The sequence below is a fragment of the Aplidium turbinatum genome, chromosome 5 (assembly GCF_918807975.1).
Source record: "Aplidium turbinatum chromosome 5, kaAplTurb1.1, whole genome shotgun sequence".
In the NCBI taxonomy this organism is placed as follows: Eukaryota; Metazoa; Chordata; class Ascidiacea; order Aplousobranchia; family Polyclinidae; genus Aplidium; species Aplidium turbinatum.
The window spans coordinates 22,877,904-22,899,069 of record NC_137476.1 but is presented as its reverse complement, the minus strand read 5'-3'; the positions used below and the strand labels follow the sequence as shown (position 1 = coordinate 22,899,069).

At 45.4% G+C, this 21,166-nt stretch overlaps 10 protein-coding genes across 10 annotated transcripts; 2 read left to right on the top strand and 8 right to left on the bottom strand.

Moving 5' to 3' along the window:
- Window positions 1-63: 63 nt before the first annotated feature.
- On the bottom strand, window positions 64-432 carry LOC145770649 (histone H2B.1-like). Its single transcript, XM_082582343.1, has one exon. The coding sequence runs from the start codon at window positions 427-429 to the stop codon at window positions 67-69; it is 363 nt and encodes a 120-aa protein (XP_082438469.1). The 5' UTR covers window positions 430-432; the 3' UTR covers window positions 64-66.
- A 265-nt stretch (window positions 433-697) lies between these two features.
- Window positions 698-1,183, top strand: LOC145770648 (histone H2AX). Its single transcript, XM_082582342.1, has one exon. The coding sequence runs from the start codon at window positions 715-717 to the stop codon at window positions 1,090-1,092; it is 378 nt and encodes a 125-aa protein (XP_082438468.1). The 5' UTR covers window positions 698-714; the 3' UTR covers window positions 1,093-1,183.
- A 468-nt stretch (window positions 1,184-1,651) lies between these two features.
- On the bottom strand, window positions 1,652-2,142 carry LOC145770685 (histone H3). The gene has a single exon (XM_082582381.1). The coding sequence runs from the start codon at window positions 2,060-2,062 to the stop codon at window positions 1,652-1,654; it is 411 nt and encodes a 136-aa protein (XP_082438507.1). The 5' UTR covers window positions 2,063-2,142.
- Window positions 2,143-2,349: 207 nt separating this feature from the next.
- On the bottom strand, window positions 2,350-2,725 carry LOC145770476 (histone H4). Its single transcript, XM_082582137.1, has one exon. The coding sequence runs from the start codon at window positions 2,676-2,678 to the stop codon at window positions 2,367-2,369; it is 312 nt and encodes a 103-aa protein (XP_082438263.1). The 5' UTR covers window positions 2,679-2,725; the 3' UTR covers window positions 2,350-2,366.
- A 207-nt stretch (window positions 2,726-2,932) lies between these two features.
- On the bottom strand, window positions 2,933-3,566 carry LOC145770647 (uncharacterized). The gene has a single exon (XM_082582341.1). The coding sequence runs from the start codon at window positions 3,559-3,561 to the stop codon at window positions 2,968-2,970; it is 594 nt and encodes a 197-aa protein (XP_082438467.1). The 5' UTR covers window positions 3,562-3,566; the 3' UTR covers window positions 2,933-2,967.
- A 7,923-nt stretch (window positions 3,567-11,489) lies between these two features.
- LOC145770646 (histone H2B.1-like) lies at window positions 11,490-11,858 on the bottom strand. Its single transcript, XM_082582340.1, has one exon. The coding sequence runs from the start codon at window positions 11,853-11,855 to the stop codon at window positions 11,493-11,495; it is 363 nt and encodes a 120-aa protein (XP_082438466.1). The 5' UTR covers window positions 11,856-11,858; the 3' UTR covers window positions 11,490-11,492.
- A 265-nt stretch (window positions 11,859-12,123) lies between these two features.
- On the top strand, window positions 12,124-12,609 carry LOC145770645 (histone H2AX). Its single transcript, XM_082582338.1, has one exon. The coding sequence runs from the start codon at window positions 12,141-12,143 to the stop codon at window positions 12,516-12,518; it is 378 nt and encodes a 125-aa protein (XP_082438464.1). The 5' UTR covers window positions 12,124-12,140; the 3' UTR covers window positions 12,519-12,609.
- Window positions 12,610-13,077: 468 nt separating this feature from the next.
- LOC145770686 (histone H3) lies at window positions 13,078-13,568 on the bottom strand. Its single transcript, XM_082582382.1, has one exon. It carries the CDS (start codon window positions 13,486-13,488, stop codon window positions 13,078-13,080), a length of 411 nt encoding a protein of 136 aa, XP_082438508.1. The 5' UTR covers window positions 13,489-13,568.
- Window positions 13,569-13,775: 207 nt separating this feature from the next.
- Window positions 13,776-14,151, bottom strand: LOC145770478 (histone H4). Its single transcript, XM_082582139.1, has one exon. It carries the CDS (start codon window positions 14,102-14,104, stop codon window positions 13,793-13,795), a length of 312 nt encoding a protein of 103 aa, XP_082438265.1. The 5' UTR covers window positions 14,105-14,151; the 3' UTR covers window positions 13,776-13,792.
- Window positions 14,152-14,358: 207 nt separating this feature from the next.
- LOC145770644 (uncharacterized) lies at window positions 14,359-14,992 on the bottom strand. Its single transcript, XM_082582337.1, has one exon. It carries the CDS (start codon window positions 14,985-14,987, stop codon window positions 14,394-14,396), a length of 594 nt encoding a protein of 197 aa, XP_082438463.1. The 5' UTR covers window positions 14,988-14,992; the 3' UTR covers window positions 14,359-14,393.
- Between the last annotated feature and the right edge of the window lie 6,174 nt (window positions 14,993-21,166).

The window sequence follows — 21,166 nt, the reverse complement described above, 5'->3', positions numbered from 1 at the left end:
AGACTCTTTTGCTTTACAAGGTGGCTCTGAAAAGAGCCGTTTGTTGTTTGAAATGCAGGTCGTCGTTTACTTGGAGCTGGTGTACTTCGTGACTGCTTTGGTGCCTTCGGACACGGCGTGCTTCGCCAGTTCGCCGGGCAACAGCAATCGAACGGCAGTCTGGATTTCGCGACTGCTGATGGTCGCTCTCTTGTTGTAGTGAGCCAGACGGGACGCTTCAGAGGCGATGCGCTCGAAGATGTCATTCACGAAAGAATTCATGATGCTCATCGCCTTGCTGGAGATTCCCGTGTCCGGGTGGACTTGCTTGAGCACCTTATAGATGTAGATGCTGAAACTTTCCTTTCGCTTTGCGCGCCTCTTCTTCTGCTTGTCGGCAGGTGCGGTTTTCTTGACAGCTTTCTTGCTTCCCTTGCTTGCGGACGCCATTTCGCTAGTTTGCTCAAAAGACGAGTGATAAAGCGCGCATCGTAGATTTTTCCTTTATAGCTCGAGCGTATGCAAATGAAGCGTCGAGTGGCTGCTGGATTTGGCCAATGAAAAAAATGAAACGCGCGTCGCTGTTTTTCCATTGGCCAGCGCTGGCGCGCGCCATAAAAACCGTCAGATTTTCGACGACAGCTCGGACGGTATAAAAACTCGTTTCGCGCGCTCTGCTCGGTAAATTCTGATTCTATTTTGTTTTCAACTTTGCAAACCTCAATTAATTGAAACATGTCAGGACGTGGCAAAGGCGGCGGAAAATCCAAGGCGAAGCCAAAGAGCAGGTCGTCGCGAGCTGGTCTTCAATTTCCAGTCGGTCGTGTGCACAGACTCTTGCGCACTGGACATTACTCGGAGCGCGTTGGTGCAGGGGCACCAGTGTACCTTGCGGCCGTGCTCGAGTACTTGAGCGCCGAGGTGTTGGAGTTGGCCGGTAACGCCGCCCGCGACAACAAAAAGACGAGAATCATTCCCCGTCACCTTCAGCTCGCCATCCGCAACGACGAGGAACTGAACAAGCTTCTGGGCGGAGTCACCATTGCACAAGGTGGTGTTTTGCCCAACATCCAAGCCGTGCTCCTTCCCAAGAAGACTTCGAAGAAAGCTTAAGTCGGCGATTTTTGCCTTTCGCACAAAACGGCTCTTTTCAGAGCCACCTCATGTTGCAAAAGATGTAATGAACGCAAAGGTTCTTGTGTTGACACGACCAGCTACAATATGGCCAGGTTTGAGCGTGTGCAATTTCAATGAAATCATGAGCCCAAAATCTCGGTTTTACTAGTCGTGGTGGTTTCGTTTTGAGAGAAGTGTGCTCTTCTCTGCGGTGTCAAATGAAATCGCAGCGGTTGCTGAAAATTTAAATGAATTCGCCCGAAAACATGCTATACCTACAACTACTGAGCATTATGGCTGAAAAGCAATTTCACCGTCATGCACAACGAGCGTAGTTTGCGCTAAATAATAAGCTATTTAGGTAAGGCTACTGGCTGCGCCCTCAAACCAAGGGCTGTTCAAACTGATGTCTCGTTTCGAAAAAAGAAACACCTTGAACATTTTGCTCAGGATCGCCGACAACTTTTCGAATAGCCCTACGCTTTACTCGCGCAGCCAAGTCTCTTTCACAGTGACAGGTGGCTCTGAAAAGAGCCGTTTGATGCGAGGACGACGCTTAAGCGCGTTCTCCGCGGATGCGACGGGCTAGCTGGATGTCCTTGGGCATGATGGTGACCCGCTTGGCGTGGATCGCGCACAGGTTGGTGTCTTCGAACAGGCCGACAAGGTACGCCTCGCTGGCTTCTTGCAGAGCCATGACGGCGCTGCTCTGGAAACGAAGGTCGGTCTTGAAGTCTTGGGCGATCTCGCGAACCAGTCGCTGGAAGGGAAGTTTGCGAATGAGCAGTTCAGTTGACTTCTGGTAACGTCTGATTTCACGCAAGGCGACGGTTCCCGGTCGATAGCGATGAGGCTTCTTGACGCCCCCGGTGGCTGGGGCGCTCTTGCGAGCGGCCTTCGTTGCCAGCTGCTTTCGGGGCGCTTTGCCACCAGTTGACTTGCGAGCGGTCTGCTTAGTTCGAGCCATTTCGCGATTTTTTATTGTTCTTCTCTTGACAAGAGGTCTGACTGCACCGGCAAGCGTGATGGCTTATATAGCGTCGGCGAGCCGAGTCAGGAGAGATCTCATTGGCTCTGAGCAAAGCGCGCGCTCTTTTGTCAGCCAATCGGGCGGCGAGTTGAAAACTGAGCATAATTTCTCAACGACCTTAATTTTCTCGGTCCCGGCGAACCGTGCGTGCCCGAAGGACTCGCGCGGTAAAAGTCTCTTTTCAAAAGTTTAAGTGGCCCTGAAAAGGGCCGGTTTGTTGTTGCTGTCATTGATGAGCCTTCTAACCGCCGAAACCGTACAGGGTTCGTCCTTGGCGCTTCAGCGCGTAAACGACATCGAGGGCGGTGACTGTCTTTCGTTTTGCGTGCTCGGTGTAGGTGACGGCGTCGCGAATCACGTTCTCAAGGAAGACCTTCAACACGCCTCGGGTTTCTTCGTAAATCAAGCCGGAAATGCGCTTGACACCGCCTCGACGAGCGAGTCGCCTGATAGCGGGCTTGGTGATTCCCTGGATGTTGTCACGCAAGACTTTTCTGTGGCGCTTAGCGCCTCCCTTTCCCAAACCTTTTCCTCCTTTGCCACGTCCAGACATTTTCGTAAGATGGATGCAAATACAACAAAAATTCAACACAAAGTGAAATTAACTTAGCAAGTGTTCTTTGACGGCACGTTTGCTGAGTTATCTATCGCAATTTCGAACGCCGTCGAAACACTTTCCGGCCGCCAATGGCGCGAGAGATCAACGTCGAAAAATGGCGTCGCATCGCGCTGGACTGGTCGCCGAACGCATCGAAGTGCTCTTTTCACGCAGTGATGGGTGGCTCTGAAAAGAGCCGTTTTGCGAATGCTCACCGCTGCTGCTGACGACGACGTGTGACAGCTCACTTCTTTCCAGATTTCTTCGCCGCTGGCTTCTTGGCCACTTTCTTCGCGGCCGGCTTCTTGGTCTTTTTGCTGGCGGCGGTCGCCTTCTTGGCAGCCGGCTTTTTGACTGCGCCCTTTTTGGCAGACGGTTTCTTGGGGCTGGACTTTTTGACAGCGGTCTTTTTCGATCCGCTCTTGGTCGTCGCCTTCTTGCTCGCAGTCTTTTTGGCAGCGCCACCGGTCGCCGTTTTCTTGACAGTCTTCTTAGCGGCGGTCTTTTTCACCTGGGCAGCTGTCTTCGGCTTTTTGGCAGTCGTCTTCTTTTTCTTCGGCTCGGTTGCAGCCTTGTTGAGCTTGAAGGAACCAGACGCGCCACTGGTGGTGCCTTTGGTACTCACGATCTGCTCGCTGGCGCGTAGCCGCTTAATCGCGGAGCAGACCAGCCTGGTGGCGTTGTCGCCGACCTGGTGATTGTCTTTGATGTACTTCAGAATCTTCTGACGGGAAGATCCGCTTCTGTCTTTGAGAGCACCGATCGCACCTTTCACCATGTCCGCATAGGGAGGGTGCGCGGCGGTTTTCTTTTGCTTTTTCGAAGCGTCGGTTGACATTATTTTGCTCGTTTGGATTGCTGAATATGTAATGCTTTTGTTGATCGATCGCGCGCGTCGCCGCGATAACAAATTAGTACCGCAATTTCCGACCAAAGCGAAACGATATCGCGGCGGCGGCGCGCGTGCAATCTCGCGTTGATCCATCTAAAACCTGTGCTTGTGCGGGGTCGATCGACGCCGCCCTGGTCGCAGATCTCCTCTTCAGGGGCCCGATTCTGCCTGACGTTGGCCGCCAAACAAACCGGGTCGTCAGCTGACTGAAGCGCTGGCGAATTGGTTTGACCTGGCTTCTGCCAAGACGCCTCGATAGCAGGCAGCTAAACACTTTTCGGCGACAAACTCATGCGCTTACGATTTTGACGCGGCTGTGTGCAAACAAGCTTGAGTCGGCCCCAGTCCGTGCACGCTTGCGCGATTGCCACGCGCATGGCTCGAACGGACTAGGGCCCAAAAGCACAGCTTTTCGGTCGTCTGTCGCACAGGCCTTGATCTTAGCACGCTCGCAAGGACACGACGGCTCCGCGTGCCTGTCGCAATCGCACGTACGTTTGCCGCCACCTGGCGATGGAAAAACTGGGCCCCTTTTGCAAAGGAACCGCACGGTTGCTTTCGGTGTTGTTCCATTTGCATTGTTTCTTTTCAAATCCTCCTCCAAGAACTCATTGAGCTCATTGCTCATGTAGTACAGGAAGTGTCGGTTGCAAGCAAGGCCACACAACCCAGACAACAAACGGCACAAAATTCAACAAAAGCAAAGAAAGGCGCCGCACGTGCAGCATTGAACAGTATAGCCTAATGGAAGATTGTAGAATGATATTTTGGGTTCTTTTGGAGACTGCAAATTGGGCTACCACAAGATGTTGAGAGCGATAACCAGCTCCATTTCGAACGTTTCGTCAGTCAGAACGACCGACTTTGTCAAGGATCTCATTCTCAAACTGTTTTGCCAAGGATGCTGAGAGACAGGTAAAAACTACCAGTTCAGCAGCATCACGGCACAACATAAAAACCAACTGACGAGACGAAGATGCTTACAAGATGCAAAGGTCCAAAACGCACAAAATTGCCGTTCAATTTTCTTGGCAACGCAGAAGATTCCGTGCGTTTTTGATCTCAAAAAGTTATCTTGCCAGTTCCAATATTGATGACGTGGATGTGCCATCATCATGATCGGACAGGAAAAGAAAAGGGACATGAAAGAAACCCATCACCAGGCTGGAAGCCGACGCGATGTGGCTCGGGAGGGCATGATGATGAGCTCTTGCTACGACCAGTGATCACACAGTATAGCCAAAGACGGTTGAGCTTCGAGATCCAAAGGCATTGTTTCTGGCGATGGATGTGATGAGCTTGTGGATATGTGCGTCGGAGTCCTGATGGTGTTGGTGTAGCTCTCGTCTCTTTTGTGACGCTGTCGTTGCTGTTGAGATCTACAAACACAGACATTTGCAGTGGACAATATTGCTTTGGTAGTCTTTTACATGTAGTGTAAGCCATTTCGGATGGTTGATTGAAGCCTTCGCAAGTGTGCAGAACGGCCTCAAGTGAATTTCCCACTGGGTATCCGATTTGCTTAGATGCTGTTTTAATTTGTGGACAAAAGTGAAGTAGGAAATTCGTTTCATGTTTTCGCTCCTGTGAAGTCTGTTAGATGCTGAGTAGGCTGAGTGGTGTTTTTGAAAGCTATGGAACGTTTAGCGAGTCCTCATCACGACCTCTTGTGGACAGGCGGTGAACCGCCTTGGGGTATTTAAAAAGATCAGAGGAGCGAACAGTGCCGGATTAAGGGTCTGCTGGCCTGTAGGCACATTTCATAAGTGGCCCGAAAATCAGGGTTGCCAACTAAAATATTGAAATTATCAGTGTTGCCAAATCATTGTCACAAAGATCGTTGTTGCAACTATAACACAGGGTACTAAATAACAACTTAGCGCGTTTTTGCAATTGAAAACACGTTAACTAGTTTTTGGAGGTCAATCTTACGGAGTAGATCGCTTTCGATACACAAAAGTGCCAGTGTACCAAGACGTTGTTGACACATTGTTGATCGTTTGACGTCTTTAATTCGTTTCAGTTGTGAAAACGAGCGTTCCCCCGAGCAATTCGTAGCCATTAGAGACAAGTGCATTCTAAGTGCTACTTCAGTGTTCGGAAGTGCATTATAAACACCAGTTGTGTGCAGCATTTTAAACATCTTCTGGGCCCTTCCTGTTGCTGCTGTTTCATCGCGTCTTTGCTCTTTATAGTCTTTATACCAGCACATAAACTGACGAAATTCTGATGGGAAGCCGAAAGAAAGGTCCTTTGAATACACACCAACCAGACCTGCAACAGCAACATCGATGTCTTTAACAGACATGGAGTCGTACTCTGTCAAAACTCCAAACCTCTGCAGCACCATGGAATATGCATCGATACGTTTCTGTAGTCGCTCTTTAGTTGGTCGATGATCACATAAAACGTGTTGATTTTAAATTTTTGCTGGCCCGACATTCCTTCCACTGTCCACATCATCTGTAGCAGCTCCATCACTGACATTCTTCTGTCGCTTTGGTGCTCGCCGACTTTCAGATTTATATATGCTGCTGCCACAGCAATCACGTGCCTGCTGCCAATAACAGTCAAAATTCTCTCTGCACTCATCCAAGAATTTATCCACCAATGGCTAGTGTCAGTTCGATAGTGGAACTTTGAAGCAACTTGCTACTAGTATTGAAGCGCTGCAAAATATTGTTTTGAAGTGACAACATGTTTCAATTCGTCTTTTTTTAAAGATTTTTGCGACCTTTACTTCATCTGGAAATACAGAGCAATTAAGATAAATACTTTTTACTTTAGAAAATAATTATTTTGAAAACATGACCAAATTTCTACTGATTTTAAAGTGGCCTGGATTTTTGACTGGCCTTGTAGGCACGTGCCTACTTTGCCTAATGGTTAATCCGGCACTGGGAGCGAATTATTGTGAGATTTGTACGCGAAAAGACCAATTTTCAGTGCACTTTCAAACAATTAACAATTAAAATTCACTCTCACTCACTATTCACTTTATAAGATAATATTCACTCTAAAAATGCTGAAAAAATCTGCGTGCCAATCACACTTCACACGACTTTTAAACGCTAGCCTATTGTCAAAGGGGAAGATGGGGAAGGTCCAAAGTATCAAGTTATACTCGCGATTTTGACTGCTATCAAGCGCTGCAGATCGGCGTCCAGTCAAATCTGAAGCCTTGCACGTTGACATGGCCTGCGCATATGGGTAAAAGACAAAAACCTGAACAATGTCGTCAACTAGAAAGGAAAGGGACAAACCGAAACCGACAATATCTTAGGCAGGACTTGTCCAACATTATAATTCGTATTTTTGAAACGATTAGACGACTTTGCTTTTAGAATAGACCGAGACATGAAGAACTGATCGCATTGCATGTTTTCGTTTCGGAATCTGGCAATTAACTCTCCATTATGTTAACTTCTGGAGCACTGCCATTGAAAACAGCTTAAAATTGCGCTTCGCTTTTCCCCCCGTCTTGCCAGGTAATCCGGCAGGATCTCGTACAGCATCAGTCAGAAATTCCAACACAAAATTTTTAGCAGGGGGGGCAACATAAAAAAGTGCCAAAGTACACACTTTTATTGAAATTGCCCAGATGTATCGCAACAGCTTTCTCGACTGAGCTTAAGAACACAAACATTGCAATCGGAAATAGGGCCACTGTGACTGCTGGCCGCCGTGACCTGGCCAACAGAACCTGTGCACTTCGCGTTGACTCTGTTTGATATGCAGTAAGCAGCTTAGAAGACCATCGAAAAGGCCTTCCATTCAGATGCAAGGAAATAATTCTGGTCACTTAGAAAGAAAGATTTTTATGTTGCTTTCCAAAAGTGTTAACAGCAGGGCTGATATCAATTTTGTCCAAATAAAGAAAAAAAAAAATTAATGTACACGCTCAGTGCAAACAAACTTTTACTTGGCTATAGGTCCAATCAGAGTTGCCAGACTAATGAAAAGGTCTTAAATCCAAAATAATACAAAAAAAGGCCAAACAAGGAAAATGTTAGATAAAAAAAAATGCCAAATAGATATTTACGTGTTTCTATCAAAGTAATGTCCGTAGTATTCATTTTTATTGATATTTTATGACATGTAGCGGGTTTTAATAAATCGTAGCAAAATTTTTCTGAGAGAGCCCGAAAAATAGCAAGTACAAATGAACTGTAGCGGATGAGTTTTAATCCGCTGCAGTGGCGACATCTGGCACCACTGACTGGCTGAGAGTGTGATAGCAGTCTGACTCGGCGCCGGCGTCACATTACAAGTATTAAACAAGTATAGCACGTGCATTGAACAATGGTGAATACGGTTTTCATCTGGTAAAGGTTACGATGTATGAGAAATATTGCTTATTATGCATTTTGAAGATTAATTTAAAAAAAGGCCAAATTTAAGGCCAAATCTAGAAAAAGGCCAATATTACGGCCTATAGCACGAAAGTAAGACAAAATGTTAGCTGTCATCTGATGTTCTAGAACAGGGGTCACCAAATGGCGGCCCGCGGAAGGTATCAGCGTACAAGTATAACCAAAAAGACTTTTCTTGATGAGTTAAAGAGCATGAAGGCAAAAAATACTTTCCGGGACTTGGCATATTTTTGCTTTGCATAACGATTCCACCGACCGACCAATCAGATTGTAGTTCTAGGTGGAGGTCGCTTAAAGTTATACCAATGCGATGTCCAACTACACTGTCCCGGTGATTGATTAAAATGCCTGTTTTCGAATTTCGAAATTGTCTGTAAACACTATTGTGCATTTCACCGTTATTGTGTTTCATGAGCAGTGTTCCCTTTATACAAGTTTTTGTTGGCAAAATAGGTCGGTATGCAAACTCAATTTATAAAAAAATGGCAAAATATCATATTTTCAAAAAAAATTAAAAGACTTTTTTGGTTGTAATACGAAAATATTTAGCATAGTAGGCTACTGCAAAATGTTGTTAATCAACAAGTCTTGCCATGCTGATGAGCACCGCAAGTGACAGTTGTCTAATAATCAAAAAAAGACGTTTATAGAGATTCTCACAAAAAGGATAAAAAACCGAGTCGTTGCTTTTTCAGAAGGAGCACTGTTCATAAGTTACGACAGAAACGTTTTTTTCGGTGATTTCCACAAGAGTTTGTTTCATGGTGCCTGGTTTCTTTCTCCCTGTTATTGGAGCCTATTTTCACTGATATGTTTGCAGGTCACTATTGTTGCCTGTAATGCGATGTGTCAAACATTTCCTTGTTTACTGAAACAGTTAATTGCAAGACATCTGTTGTGAAGCGAAGTGACGACACCACTCTTGCTTGGCGATGAATATTCTGATAAAACCGCTCGCCTCGTTATAAGTGCGCAAAACAAGTGGCCTCGTTTATTAGGCATTGTTAAAGAAGTCAAAAGTGTTGTTAAAGGAGCTTGGCCTTGCAGTAGCGTTGTTCAACTAATTTTGTTGCTGCGGTATTCGAAGATAAATATTAACATGTAACGCTGGATAGGCTACTGGGTACGAAATGCGTTCTTTTCAACCAACCTAAAATTTTATTAGTGCGGCCCGCCACAACTCTCCTTAGTGCTTAAGTGGCCCGCATGCAAAAAATTCAAGGTCTTTGAGCACTGTTGATTATTAAAAAAAAAAGCAGAAAAACAACAACTTGAGACCAATTTGGAACTATTTTAGAGGGCGCCCGTGTAAAGCTTGAAAAAGTCGCCAGATGAGGACCACCCTATAAGGTGGACGTTATGAAGTAGTAGAAATTGTGACCAGTGCTTTTTCATTTTTTTCCGTTTTGTTGCAGGCCTGCAGCATGGGATTTGTATAACAGCGTATGCTATGTTCAATAAAGCGGTCAACCACATATTGCTCATGAAGGGATTGACCGACTGTGACTATAGTTTGATACCTTGTGGGTGCCCAAACAGGCACGATACAGTTGCGCACATTTATTCAATTCAATTTATTTTTCTTTGTCAGAATGCAAGAGAAATGATATTGTGAAAAAGAAATACAGTAACAAAACCAACAAAAGGAAAAGGTGGCAAAACCTTAATTAATGCTTTAAGACGTGCATGAAAAGATCTAATATTGCGGCATATGCATCGATAAAAATATACTCAAGCAAGGCCTGCAGCATGGGATTTGTATAACAGCGTATGCTATCTTCAATAAAGCGGTCAACCACATATTGCTCATGAAGGGATTGACCGACTGTGACTAGTTTGATACCTTGTGGGTGCCCAAACAGGCACGATACAGTTGCGCACATTTATTCAATTCAATTTATTTTTCTTTGTCAGAATGCAAGAGAAATGATATTGTGAAAAAGAAATACAGTAACAAAACCAACAAAAGGAAAAGGTGGCAAAACCTTAATTAATGCTTTAAGACGTGCATGAGAAGATCTACTGTAATAATATTGCGGCATATGCATCGATAAAAATATACTCAAGCACGGCCACCAAACCTGATACTTTAAAACAAGTAGACGAATTAGTTAGCAATCAGTCGTCTTCTCGTTCGCCAATTCTTGAAGCAATGAGAACACGACTGAACTCTAACAACATCGCAAAAACAAACTAATACACACACACATATCGTAATTAGGCAACGGACTATCAAAACAAGAACTATTTGCAGACTTTATACAGAAATAAAGTGTTCGCAGCAACGACATTAAAAAGCCTATAGATTGCAAAAGAAATACACAACGTGGCAGCTCATTACCAAGATAAAACAGTTAAAAAAGCTTGGTTTTTAAATTAAATTCCTGCACATGTAAGAGCATCATAAGAAAGATGATGATATAGCATAGGGTGTTTTTGGTATCGCCAATATAACAAGAGGTGAATCATCTTTGATAGCGTCAGTGAGGGATGGAGTGTTTTCGAGAGGAGGAGACTCTTTGGTAGTGCCGATGAAGGATGTAGTGTCTGAGTTGTTTCAAGCATCTTTTTCAAACCAACCTAAACAATAATCTCACGAAAAGTCAAGCGATCTTCTGAACAAACGTAACAGCCTATAATAATCAGTAGGAAGTTAGATGCAAGCTTGTAGTAACTTGGTGATATGGCAAACATTAAATTATGCAACACGGTATAGTAGCTTATTCATGGAAGAATAAAGATATTAATCATCATCCTCATCCATTCGGGTGTAATGTATGATAAGATATACGTATAGTAAAATATGTTAATGTACAATATAGTAATATAGGTAGGAAAAATTTACGAAAGTGGCATTTGGAAAGGCATGCTATACCAGGATTTGGTGCAACAATCAATAATAGAGTCAGATGATTAAAGAGTTGCGGCATAGGTTGATTTGGAGAATGCAAGTGCTTTTTCAGGTTACTGCAAAATATTGAAAAGGTTGCGATTTCAGTGATGGTCCCACACTTTAACTCCACTTGTGGCTCCCCAAATCAACAAATACAGAAAGTAGATGTGGTTTGGGCCAATTTATCGTTCTTTGTCCGAATTGAATCTCCACCCGGCATAATGTTTGTGCTCGCTGAAACGTTTTCGGAATCGCAACGAGTGCGGTTGCTTGGCACGGGAAATGTAACGCTTTGCAAGGTAAGAAAAACCTGTCAAGACAGACGTCGGGGGTTAGGACGGAAAGGGCAACTGAAATTAAAGAAGCGACCCAGGTTACCTCAAGGGCTGTGTTTGGTTGAAACGAAAAGGAATTTTCGAAGTCCACCTCAAAGAAAACTTGTCTGGCTCAGTGAGTAATTTCGAACGTCTGCGAAACGGGCGTCGAGGCTTTCGCGAACGAAAAATGCTGATGAAACACAGCAGCCAGCAATCAACCCGGTGAAAAGACTCTTTTGCTTTACAAGGTGGCTCTGAAAAGAGCCGTTTGTTGTTTGAAATGCAGGTCGTCGTTTACTTGGAGCTGGTGTACTTCGTGACTGCTTTGGTGCCTTCGGACACGGCGTGCTTCGCCAGTTCGCCGGGCAACAGCAATCGAACGGCAGTCTGGATTTCGCGACTGCTGATGGTCGCTCTCTTGTTGTAGTGAGCCAGACGGGACGCTTCAGAGGCGATGCGCTCGAAGATGTCATTCACGAAAGAATTCATGATGCTCATCGCCTTGCTGGAGATTCCCGTGTCCGGGTGGACTTGCTTGAGCACCTTATAGATGTAGATGCTGAAACTTTCCTTTCGCTTTGCGCGCCTCTTCTTCTGCTTGTCGGCAGGTGCGGTTTTCTTGACAGCTTTCTTGCTTCCCTTGCTTGCGGACGCCATTTCGCTAGTTTGCTCAAAAGACGAGTGATAAAGCGCGCATCGTAGATTTTTCCTTTATAGCTCGAGCGTATGCAAATGAAGCGTCGAGTGGCTGCTGGATTTGGCCAATGAAAAAAATGAAACGCGCGTCGCTGTTTTTCCATTGGCCAGCGCTGGCGCGCGCCATAAAAACCGTCAGATTTTCGACGACAGCTCGGACGGTATAAAAACTCGTTTCGCGCGCTCTGCTCGGTAAATTCTGATTCTATTTTGTTTTCAACTTTGCAAACCTCAATTAATTGAAACATGTCAGGACGTGGCAAAGGCGGCGGAAAATCCAAGGCGAAGCCAAAGAGCAGGTCGTCGCGAGCTGGTCTTCAATTTCCAGTCGGTCGTGTGCACAGACTCTTGCGCACTGGACATTACTCGGAGCGCGTTGGTGCAGGGGCACCAGTGTACCTTGCGGCCGTGCTCGAGTACTTGAGCGCCGAGGTGTTGGAGTTGGCCGGTAACGCCGCCCGCGACAACAAAAAGACGAGAATCATTCCCCGTCACCTTCAGCTCGCCATCCGCAACGACGAGGAACTGAACAAGCTTCTGGGCGGAGTCACCATTGCACAAGGTGGTGTTTTGCCCAACATCCAAGCCGTGCTCCTTCCCAAGAAGACTTCGAAGAAAGCTTAAGTCGGCGATTTTTGCCTTTCGCACAAAACGGCTCTTTTCAGAGCCACCTCATGTTGCAAAAGATGTAATGAACGCAAAGGTTCTTGTGTTGACACGACCAGCTACAATATGGCCAGGTTTGAGCGTGTGCAATTTCAATGAAATCATGAGCCCAAAATCTCGGTTTTACTAGTCGTGGTGGTTTCGTTTTGAGAGAAGTGTGCTCTTCTCTGCGGTGTCAAATGAAATCGCAGCGGTTGCTGAAAATTTAAATGAATTCGCCCGAAAACATGCTATACCTACAACTACTGAGCATTATGGCTGAAAAGCAATTTCACCGTCATGCACAACGAGCGTAGTTTGCGCTAAATAATAAGCTATTTAGGTAAGGCTACTGGCTGCGCCCTCAAACCAAGGGCTGTTCAAACTGATGTCTCGTTTCGAAAAAAGAAACACCTTGAACATTTTGCTCAGGATCGCCGACAACTTTTCGAATAGCCCTACGCTTTACTCGCGCAGCCAAGTCTCTTTCACAGTGACAGGTGGCTCTGAAAAGAGCCGTTTGATGCGAGGACGACGCTTAAGCGCGTTCTCCGCGGATGCGACGGGCTAGCTGGATGTCCTTGGGCATGATGGTGACCCGCTTGGCGTGGATCGCGCACAGGTTGGTGTCTTCGAACAGGCCGACAAGGTACGCCTCGCTGGCTTCTTGCAGAGCCATGACGGCGCTGCTCTGGAAACGAAGGTCGGTCTTGAAGTCTTGGGCGATCTCGCGAACCAGTCGCTGGAAGGGAAGTTTGCGAATGAGCAGTTCAGTTGACTTCTGGTAACGTCTGATTTCACGCAAGGCGACGGTTCCCGGTCGATAGCGATGAGGCTTCTTGACGCCCCCGGTGGCTGGGGCGCTCTTGCGAGCGGCCTTCGTTGCCAGCTGCTTTCGGGGCGCTTTGCCACCAGTTGACTTGCGAGCGGTCTGCTTAGTTCGAGCCATTTCGCGATTTTTTATTGTTCTTCTCTTGACAAGAGGTCTGACTGCACCGGCAAGCGTGATGGCTTATATAGCGTCGGCGAGCCGAGTCAGGAGAGATCTCATTGGCTCTGAGCAAAGCGCGCGCTCTTTTGTCAGCCAATCGGGCGGCGAGTTGAAAACTGAGCATAATTTCTCAACGACCTTAATTTTCTCGGTCCCGGCGAACCGTGCGTGCCCGAAGGACTCGCGCGGTAAAAGTCTCTTTTCAAAAGTTTAAGTGGCCCTGAAAAGGGCCGGTTTGTTGTTGCTGTCATTGATGAGCCTTCTAACCGCCGAAACCGTACAGGGTTCGTCCTTGGCGCTTCAGCGCGTAAACGACATCGAGGGCGGTGACTGTCTTTCGTTTTGCGTGCTCGGTGTAGGTGACGGCGTCGCGAATCACGTTCTCAAGGAAGACCTTCAACACGCCTCGGGTTTCTTCGTAAATCAAGCCGGAAATGCGCTTGACACCGCCTCGACGAGCGAGTCGCCTGATAGCGGGCTTGGTGATTCCCTGGATGTTGTCACGCAAGACTTTTCTGTGGCGCTTAGCGCCTCCCTTTCCCAAACCTTTTCCTCCTTTGCCACGTCCAGACATTTTCGTAAGATGGATGCAAATACAACAAAAATTCAACACAAAGTGAAATTAACTTAGCAAGTGTTCTTTGACGGCACGTTTGCTGACTTATCTATCGCAATTTCGAACGCCGTCGAAACACTTTCCGGCCGCCAATAGCGCGAGAGATCAACGTCGAAAAATGGCGTCGCATCGCGCTGGACTGGTCGCCGAACGCATCGAAGTGCTCTTTTCACGCAGTGATGGGTGGCTCTGAAAAGAGCCGTTTTGCGAATGCTCACCGCTGCTGCTGACGACGACGTGTGACAGCTCACTTCTTTCCAGATTTCTTCGCCGCTGGCTTCTTGGCCACTTTCTTCGCGGCCGGCTTCTTGGTCTTTTTGCTGGCGGCGGTCGCCTTCTTGGCAGCCGGCTTTTTGACTGCGCCCTTTTTGGCAGACGGTTTCTTGGGGCTGGACTTTTTGACAGCGGTCTTTTTCGATCCGCTCTTGGTCGTCGCCTTCTTGCTCGCAGTCTTTTTGGCAGCGCCACCGGTCGCCGTTTTCTTGACAGTCTTCTTAGCGGCGGTCTTTTTCACCTGGGCAGCTGTCTTCGGCTTTTTGGCAGTCGTCTTCTTTTTCTTCGGCTCGGTTGCAGCCTTGTTGAGCTTGAAGGAACCAGACGCGCCACTGGTGGTGCCTTTGGTACTCACGATCTGCTCGCTGGCGCGTAGCCGCTTAATCGCGGAGCAGACCAGCCTGGTGGCGTTGTCGCCGACCTGGTGATTGTCTTTGATGTACTTCAGAATCTTCTGACGGGAAGATCCGCTTCTGTCTTTGAGAGCACCGATCGCACCTTTCACCATGTCCGCATAGGGAGGGTGCGCGGCGGTTTTCTTTTGCTTTTTCGAAGCGTCGGTTGACATTATTTTGCTCGTTTGGATTGCTGAATATGTAATGCTTTTGTTGATCGATCGCGCGCGTCGCCGCGATAACAAATTAGTACCGCAATTTCCGACCAAAGCGAAACGATATCGCGGCGGCGGCGCGCGTGCAATCTCGCGTTGATCCATCTAAAACCTGTGCTTGTGCGGGGTCGATCGACGCCGCCCTGGTCGCAGATCTCCTCTTCAGGGGCCCGATTCTGCCTGACGTTGGCCGCCAAACAAACCGGGTCGTCAGCTGACTGAAGCGCTGGCGAATTGGTTTGACCTGGCTTCTGCCAAGACGCCTCGATAGCAGGCAGCTAAAGACTTTTCGGCGACAAACTCATGCGCTTACGATTTTGACGCGGCTGTGTGCAAACAAGCTTGAGTCGGCCCCAGTCCGTGCACGCATGGCTCGAACGGACTAGGGCCCAAAAGCACAGCTTTTCGGTCGTCTGTCGCACAGGCCTTGATCTTAGCACGCTCGCAAGGACACGACGGCTCCGCGTGCCTGTCGCAATCGCACGTACGTTTGCCGCCACCTGGCGATGGAAAAACTGGGCCCCTTTTGCAAAGGAACCGCACGGTTGCTTTCGGTGTTGTTCCATTTGCATTGTTTCTTTTCAAATCCTCCTCCAAGAACTCATTGAGCTCATTGCTCATGTAGTACAGGAAGTGTCGGTTGCAAGCAAGGCCACACAACCCAGACAACAAACGGCACAAAATTCAACAAAAGCAAAGAAAGGCGCCGCACGTGCAGCATTGAACAGTATAGCCTAATGGAAGATTGTAGAATGATATTTTGGGTTCTTTTGGAGACTGCAAATTGGGCTACCACAAGATGTTGAGAGCGATAACCAGCTCCATTTCGAACGTTTCGTCAGTCAGAACGACCGACTTTGTCAAGGATCTCATTCTCAAACTGTTTTGCCAAGGATGCTGAGAGACAGGTAAAAACTACCAGTTCAGCAGCATCACGGCACAACATAAAAACCAACTGACGAGACGAAGATGCTTACAAGATGCAAAGGTCCAAAACGCACAAAATTGCCGTTCAATTTTCTTGGCAACGCAGAAGATTCCGTGCGTTTTTGATCTCAAAAAGTTATCTTGCCAGTTCCAATATTGATGACGTGGATGTGCCATCATCATGATCGGACAGGAAAAGAAAAGGGACATGAAAGAAACCCATCACCAGGCTGGAAGCCGACGCGATGTGGCTCGGGAGGGCATGATGATGAGCTCTTGCTACGACCAGTGATCACACAGTATAGCCAAAGACGGTTGAGCTTCGAGATCCAAAGGCATTGTTTCTGGCGATGGATGTGATGAGCTTGTGGATATGTGCGTCGGAGTCCTGATGGTGTTGGTGTAGCTCTCGTCTCTTTTGTGACGCTGTCGTTGCTGTTGAGATCTACAAACACAGACATTTGCAGTGGACAATATTGCTTTGGTAGTCTTTTACATGTAGTGTAAGCCATTTCGGATGGTTGATTGAAGCCTTCGCAAGTGTGCAGAACGGCCTCAAGTGAATTTCCCACTGGGTATCCGATTTGCTTAGATGCTGTTTTAATTTGTGGACAAAAGTGAAGTAGGAAATTCGTTTCATGTTTTCGCTCCTGTGAAGTCTGTTAGATGCTGAGTAGGCTGAGTGGTGTTTTTGAAAGCTATGGAACGTTTAGCGAGTCCTCATCACGACCTCTTGTGGACAGGCGGTGAACCGCCTTGGGGTATTTAAAAAGATCAGAGGAGCGAACAGTGCCGGATTAAGGGTCTGCTGGCCTGTAGGCACATTTCATAAGTGGCCCGAAAATCAGGGTTGCCAACTAAAATATTGAAATTATCAGTGTTGCCAAATCATTGTCACAAAGATCGTTGTTGCAACTATAACACAGGGTACTAAATAACAACTTAGCGCGTTTTTGCAATTGAAAACACGTTAACTAGTTTTTGGAGGTCAATCTTACGGAGTAGATCGCTTTCGATACACAAAAGTGCCAGTGTACCAAGACGTTGTTGACACATTGTTGATCGTTTGACGTCTTTAATTCGTTTCAGTTGTGAAAACGAGCGTTCCCCCGAGCAATTCGTAGCCATTAGAGACAAGTGCATTCTAAGTGCTACTTCAGTGTTCGGAAGTGCATTATAAACACCAGTTGTGTGCAGCATTTTAAACATCTTCTGGGCCCTTCCTGTTGCTGCTGTTTCATCGCGTCTTTGCTCTTTATAGTCTTTATACCAGCACATAAACTGACGAAATTCTGATGGGAAGCCGGAAGAAAGGTCCTTTGAATACACACCAACCAGACCTGCAACAGCAACATCGATGTCTTTAACAGACATGGAGTCGTACTCTGTCAAAACTCCAAACCTCTGCAGCACCATGGAATATGCATCGATACGTTTCTGTAGTCGCTCTTTAGTTGGTCGATGATCACATAAAACGTGTTGATTTTAAATTTTTGCTGGCCCGACATTCCTTCCACTGTCCACATCATCTGTAGCAGCTCCATCACTGACATTCTTCTGTCGCTTTGGTGCTCGCCGACTTTCAGATTTATATATGCTGCTGCCACAGCAATCACGTGCCTGCTGCCAATAACAGTCAAAATTCTCTCTGCACTCATCCAAGAATTTATCCACCAATGGCTAGTGTCAGTTCGATAGTGGAACTTTGAAGCAACTTGCTACTAGTATTGAAGCGCTGCAAAATATTGTTTTGAAGTGACAACATGTTTCAATTCGTCTTTTTTTAAAGATTTTTGCGACCTTTACTTCATCTGGAAATACAGAGCAATTAAGATAAATACTTTTTACTTTAGAAAATAATTATTTTGAAAACATGACCAAATTTCTACTGATTTTAAAGTGGCCTGGATTTTTGACTGGCCTTGTAGGCACGTGCCTACTTTGCCTAATGGTTAATCCGGCACTGGGAGCGAATTATTGTGAGATTTGTACGCGAAAAGACCAATTTTCAGTGCACTTTCAAACAATTAACAATTAAAATTCACTCTCACTCACTATTCACTTTATAAGATAATATTCACTCTAAAAATGCTGAAAAAATCTGCGTGCCAATCACACTTCACACGACTTTTAAACGCTAGCCTATTGTCAAAGGGGAAGATGGGGAAGGTCCAAAGTATCAAGTTATACTCGCGATTTTGACTGCTATCAAGCGCTGCAGATCGGCGTCCAGTCAAATCTGAAGCCTTGCACGTTGACATGGCCTGCGCATATGGGTAAAAGACAAAAACCTGAACAATGTCGTCAACTAGAAAGGAAAGGGACAAACCGAAACCGACAATATCTTAGGCAGGACTTGTCCAACATTATAATTCGTATTTTTGAAACGATTAGACGACTTTGCTTTTAGAATAGACCGAGACATGAAGAACTGATCGCATTGCATGTTTTCGTTTCGGAATCTGGCAATTAACTCTCCATTATGTTAACTTCTGGAGCACTGCCATTGAAAACAGCTTAAAATTGCGCTTCGCTTTTCCCCCCGTCTTGCCAGGTAATCCGGCAGGATCTCGTACAGCATCAGTCAGAAATTCCAACACAAAATTTTTAGCAGGGGGGGCAACATAAAAAAGTGCCAAAGTACACACTTTTATTGAAATTGCCCAGATGTATCGCAACAGCTTTCTCGACTGAGCTTAAGAACACAAACATTGCAATCGGAAATAGGGCCACTGTGACTGCTGGCCGCCGTGACCTGGCCAACAGAACCTGTGCACTTCGCGTTGACTCTGTTTGATATGCAGTAAGCAGCTTAGAAGACCATCGAAAAGGCCTTCCATTCAGATGCAAGGAAATAATTCTGGTCACTTAGAAAGAAAGATTTTTATGTTGCTTTCCAAAAGTGTTAACAGCAGGGCTGATATCAATTTTGTCCAAATAAAGAAAAAAAAAAATTAATGTACACGCTCAGTGCAAACAAACTTTTACTTGGCTATAGGTCCAATCAGAGTTGCCAGACTAATGAAAAGGTCTTAAATCCAAAATAATACAAAAAAAGGCCAAACAAGGAAAATGTTAGATAAAAAAAAATGCCAAATAGATATTTACGTGTTTCTATCAAAGTAATGTCCGTAGTATTCATTTTTATTGATATTTTATGACATGTAGCGGGTTTTAATAAATCGTAGCAAAATTTTTCTGAGAGAGCCCGAAAAATAGCAAGTACAAATGAACTGTAGAGGATGAGTTTTAATCCGCTGCAGTGGCGACATCTGGCACCACTGACTGGCTGAGAGTGTGATAGCAGTCTGACTCGGCGCCGGCGTCACATTACAAGTATTAAACAAGTATAGCACGTGCATTGAACAATGGTGAATACGGTTTTCATCTGGTAAAGGTTACGATGTATGAGAAATATTGCTTATTATGCATTTTGAAGATTAATTTAAAAAAAGGCCAAATTTAAGGCCAAATCTAGAAAAAGGCCAATATTACGGCCTATAGCACGAAAGTAAGACAAAATGTTAGCTGTCATCTGATGTTCTAGAACAGGGGTCACCAAATGGCGGCCCGCGGAAGGTATCAGCGTACAAGTATAACCAAAAAGACTTTTCTTGATGAGTTAAAGAGCATGAAGGCAAAAAATACTTTCCGGGACTTGGCATATTTTTGCTTTGCATAACGATTCCACCGACCGACCAATCAGATTGTAGTTCTAGGTGGAGGTCGCTTAAAGTTATACCAATGCGATGTCCAACTACACTGTCCCGGTGATTGATTAAAATGCCTGTTTTCGAATTTCGAAATTGTCTGTAAACACTATTGTGCATTTCACCGTTATTGTGTTTCATGAGCAGTGTTCCCTTTATACAAGTTTTTGTTGGCAAAATAGGTCGGTATGCAAACTCAATTTATAAAAAAATGGCAAAATATTATATTTTCAAAAAAAATTAAAAGACTTTTTTGGTTGTAATACGAAAATATTTAGCATAGTAGGCTACTGCAAAATGTTGTTAATCAACAAGTCTTGCCATGCTGATGAGCACCGCAAGTGACAGTTGTCTAATAATCAAAAAAAGACGTTTATAGAGATTCTCACAAAAAGGATAAAAAACCGAGTCGTTGCTTTTTCAGAAGGAGCACTGTTCATAAGTTACGACAGAAACGTTTTTTTCGGTGATTTCCACAAGAGTTTGTTTCATGGTGCCTGGTTTCTTTCTCCCTGTTATTGGAGCCTATTTTCACTGATATGTTTGCAGGTCACTATTGTTGCCTGTAATGCGATGTGTCAAACATTTCCTTGTTTACTGAAACAGTTAATTGCAAGACATCTGTTGTGAAGCGAAGTGACGACACCACTCTTGCTTGGCGATGAATATTCTGATAAAACCGCTCGCCTCGTTATAAGTGCGCAAAACAAGTGGCCTCGTTTATTAGGCATTGTTAAAGAAGTCAAAAGTGTTGTTAAAGGAGCTTGGCCTTGCAGTAGCGTTGTTCAACTAATTTTGTTGCTGCGGTATTCGAAGATAAATATTAACATGTAACGCTGGATAGGCTACTGGGTACGAAATGCGTTCTTTTCAACCAACCTAAAATTTTATTAGTGCGGCCCGCCACAACTCTCCTTAGTGCTTAAGTGGCCCGCATGCAAAAAATTCAAGGTCTTTGAGCACTGTTGATTATTAAAAAAAAAAGCAGAAAAACAACAACTTGAGACCAATTTGGAACTATTTTAGAGGGCGCCCGTGTAAAGCTTGAAAAAGTCGCCAGATGAGGACCACCCTATAAGGTGGACGTTATGAAGTAGTAGAAATTGTGACCAGTGCTTTTTCATTTTTTTCCGTTTTGTTGCAGGCCTGCAGCATGGGATTTGTATAACAGCGTATGCTATGTTCAATAAAGCGGTCAACCACATATTGCTCATGAAGGGATTGACCGACTGTGACTATAGTTTGATACCTTGTGGGTGCCCAAACAGGCACGATACAGTTGCGCACATTTATTCAATTCAATTTATTTTTCTTTGTCAGAATGCAAGAGAAATGATATTGTGAAAAAGAAATACAGTAACAAAACCAACAAAAGGAAAAGGTGGCAAAACCTTAATTAATGCTTTAAGACGTGCATGAAAAGATCTAATATTGCGGCATATGCATCGATAAAAATATACTCAAGCAAGGCCTGCAGCATGGGATTTGTATAACAGCGTA

Coding starts and splice junctions, on each gene's coding strand:
- LOC145770649 (XM_082582343.1), bottom strand. CDS start 429: ATGGCGTCCGCAAGCAAGGGAAGCAAGAAAGCTGTCAAGAAAACCGCA.
- LOC145770648 (XM_082582342.1), top strand. CDS start 715: ATGTCAGGACGTGGCAAAGGCGGCGGAAAATCCAAGGCGAAGCCAAAG.
- LOC145770685 (XM_082582381.1), bottom strand. CDS start 2,062: ATGGCTCGAACTAAGCAGACCGCTCGCAAGTCAACTGGTGGCAAAGCG.
- LOC145770476 (XM_082582137.1), bottom strand. CDS start 2,678: ATGTCTGGACGTGGCAAAGGAGGAAAAGGTTTGGGAAAGGGAGGCGCT.
- LOC145770647 (XM_082582341.1), bottom strand. CDS start 3,561: ATGTCAACCGACGCTTCGAAAAAGCAAAAGAAAACCGCCGCGCACCCT.
- LOC145770646 (XM_082582340.1), bottom strand. CDS start 11,855: ATGGCGTCCGCAAGCAAGGGAAGCAAGAAAGCTGTCAAGAAAACCGCA.
- LOC145770645 (XM_082582338.1), top strand. CDS start 12,141: ATGTCAGGACGTGGCAAAGGCGGCGGAAAATCCAAGGCGAAGCCAAAG.
- LOC145770686 (XM_082582382.1), bottom strand. CDS start 13,488: ATGGCTCGAACTAAGCAGACCGCTCGCAAGTCAACTGGTGGCAAAGCG.
- LOC145770478 (XM_082582139.1), bottom strand. CDS start 14,104: ATGTCTGGACGTGGCAAAGGAGGAAAAGGTTTGGGAAAGGGAGGCGCT.
- LOC145770644 (XM_082582337.1), bottom strand. CDS start 14,987: ATGTCAACCGACGCTTCGAAAAAGCAAAAGAAAACCGCCGCGCACCCT.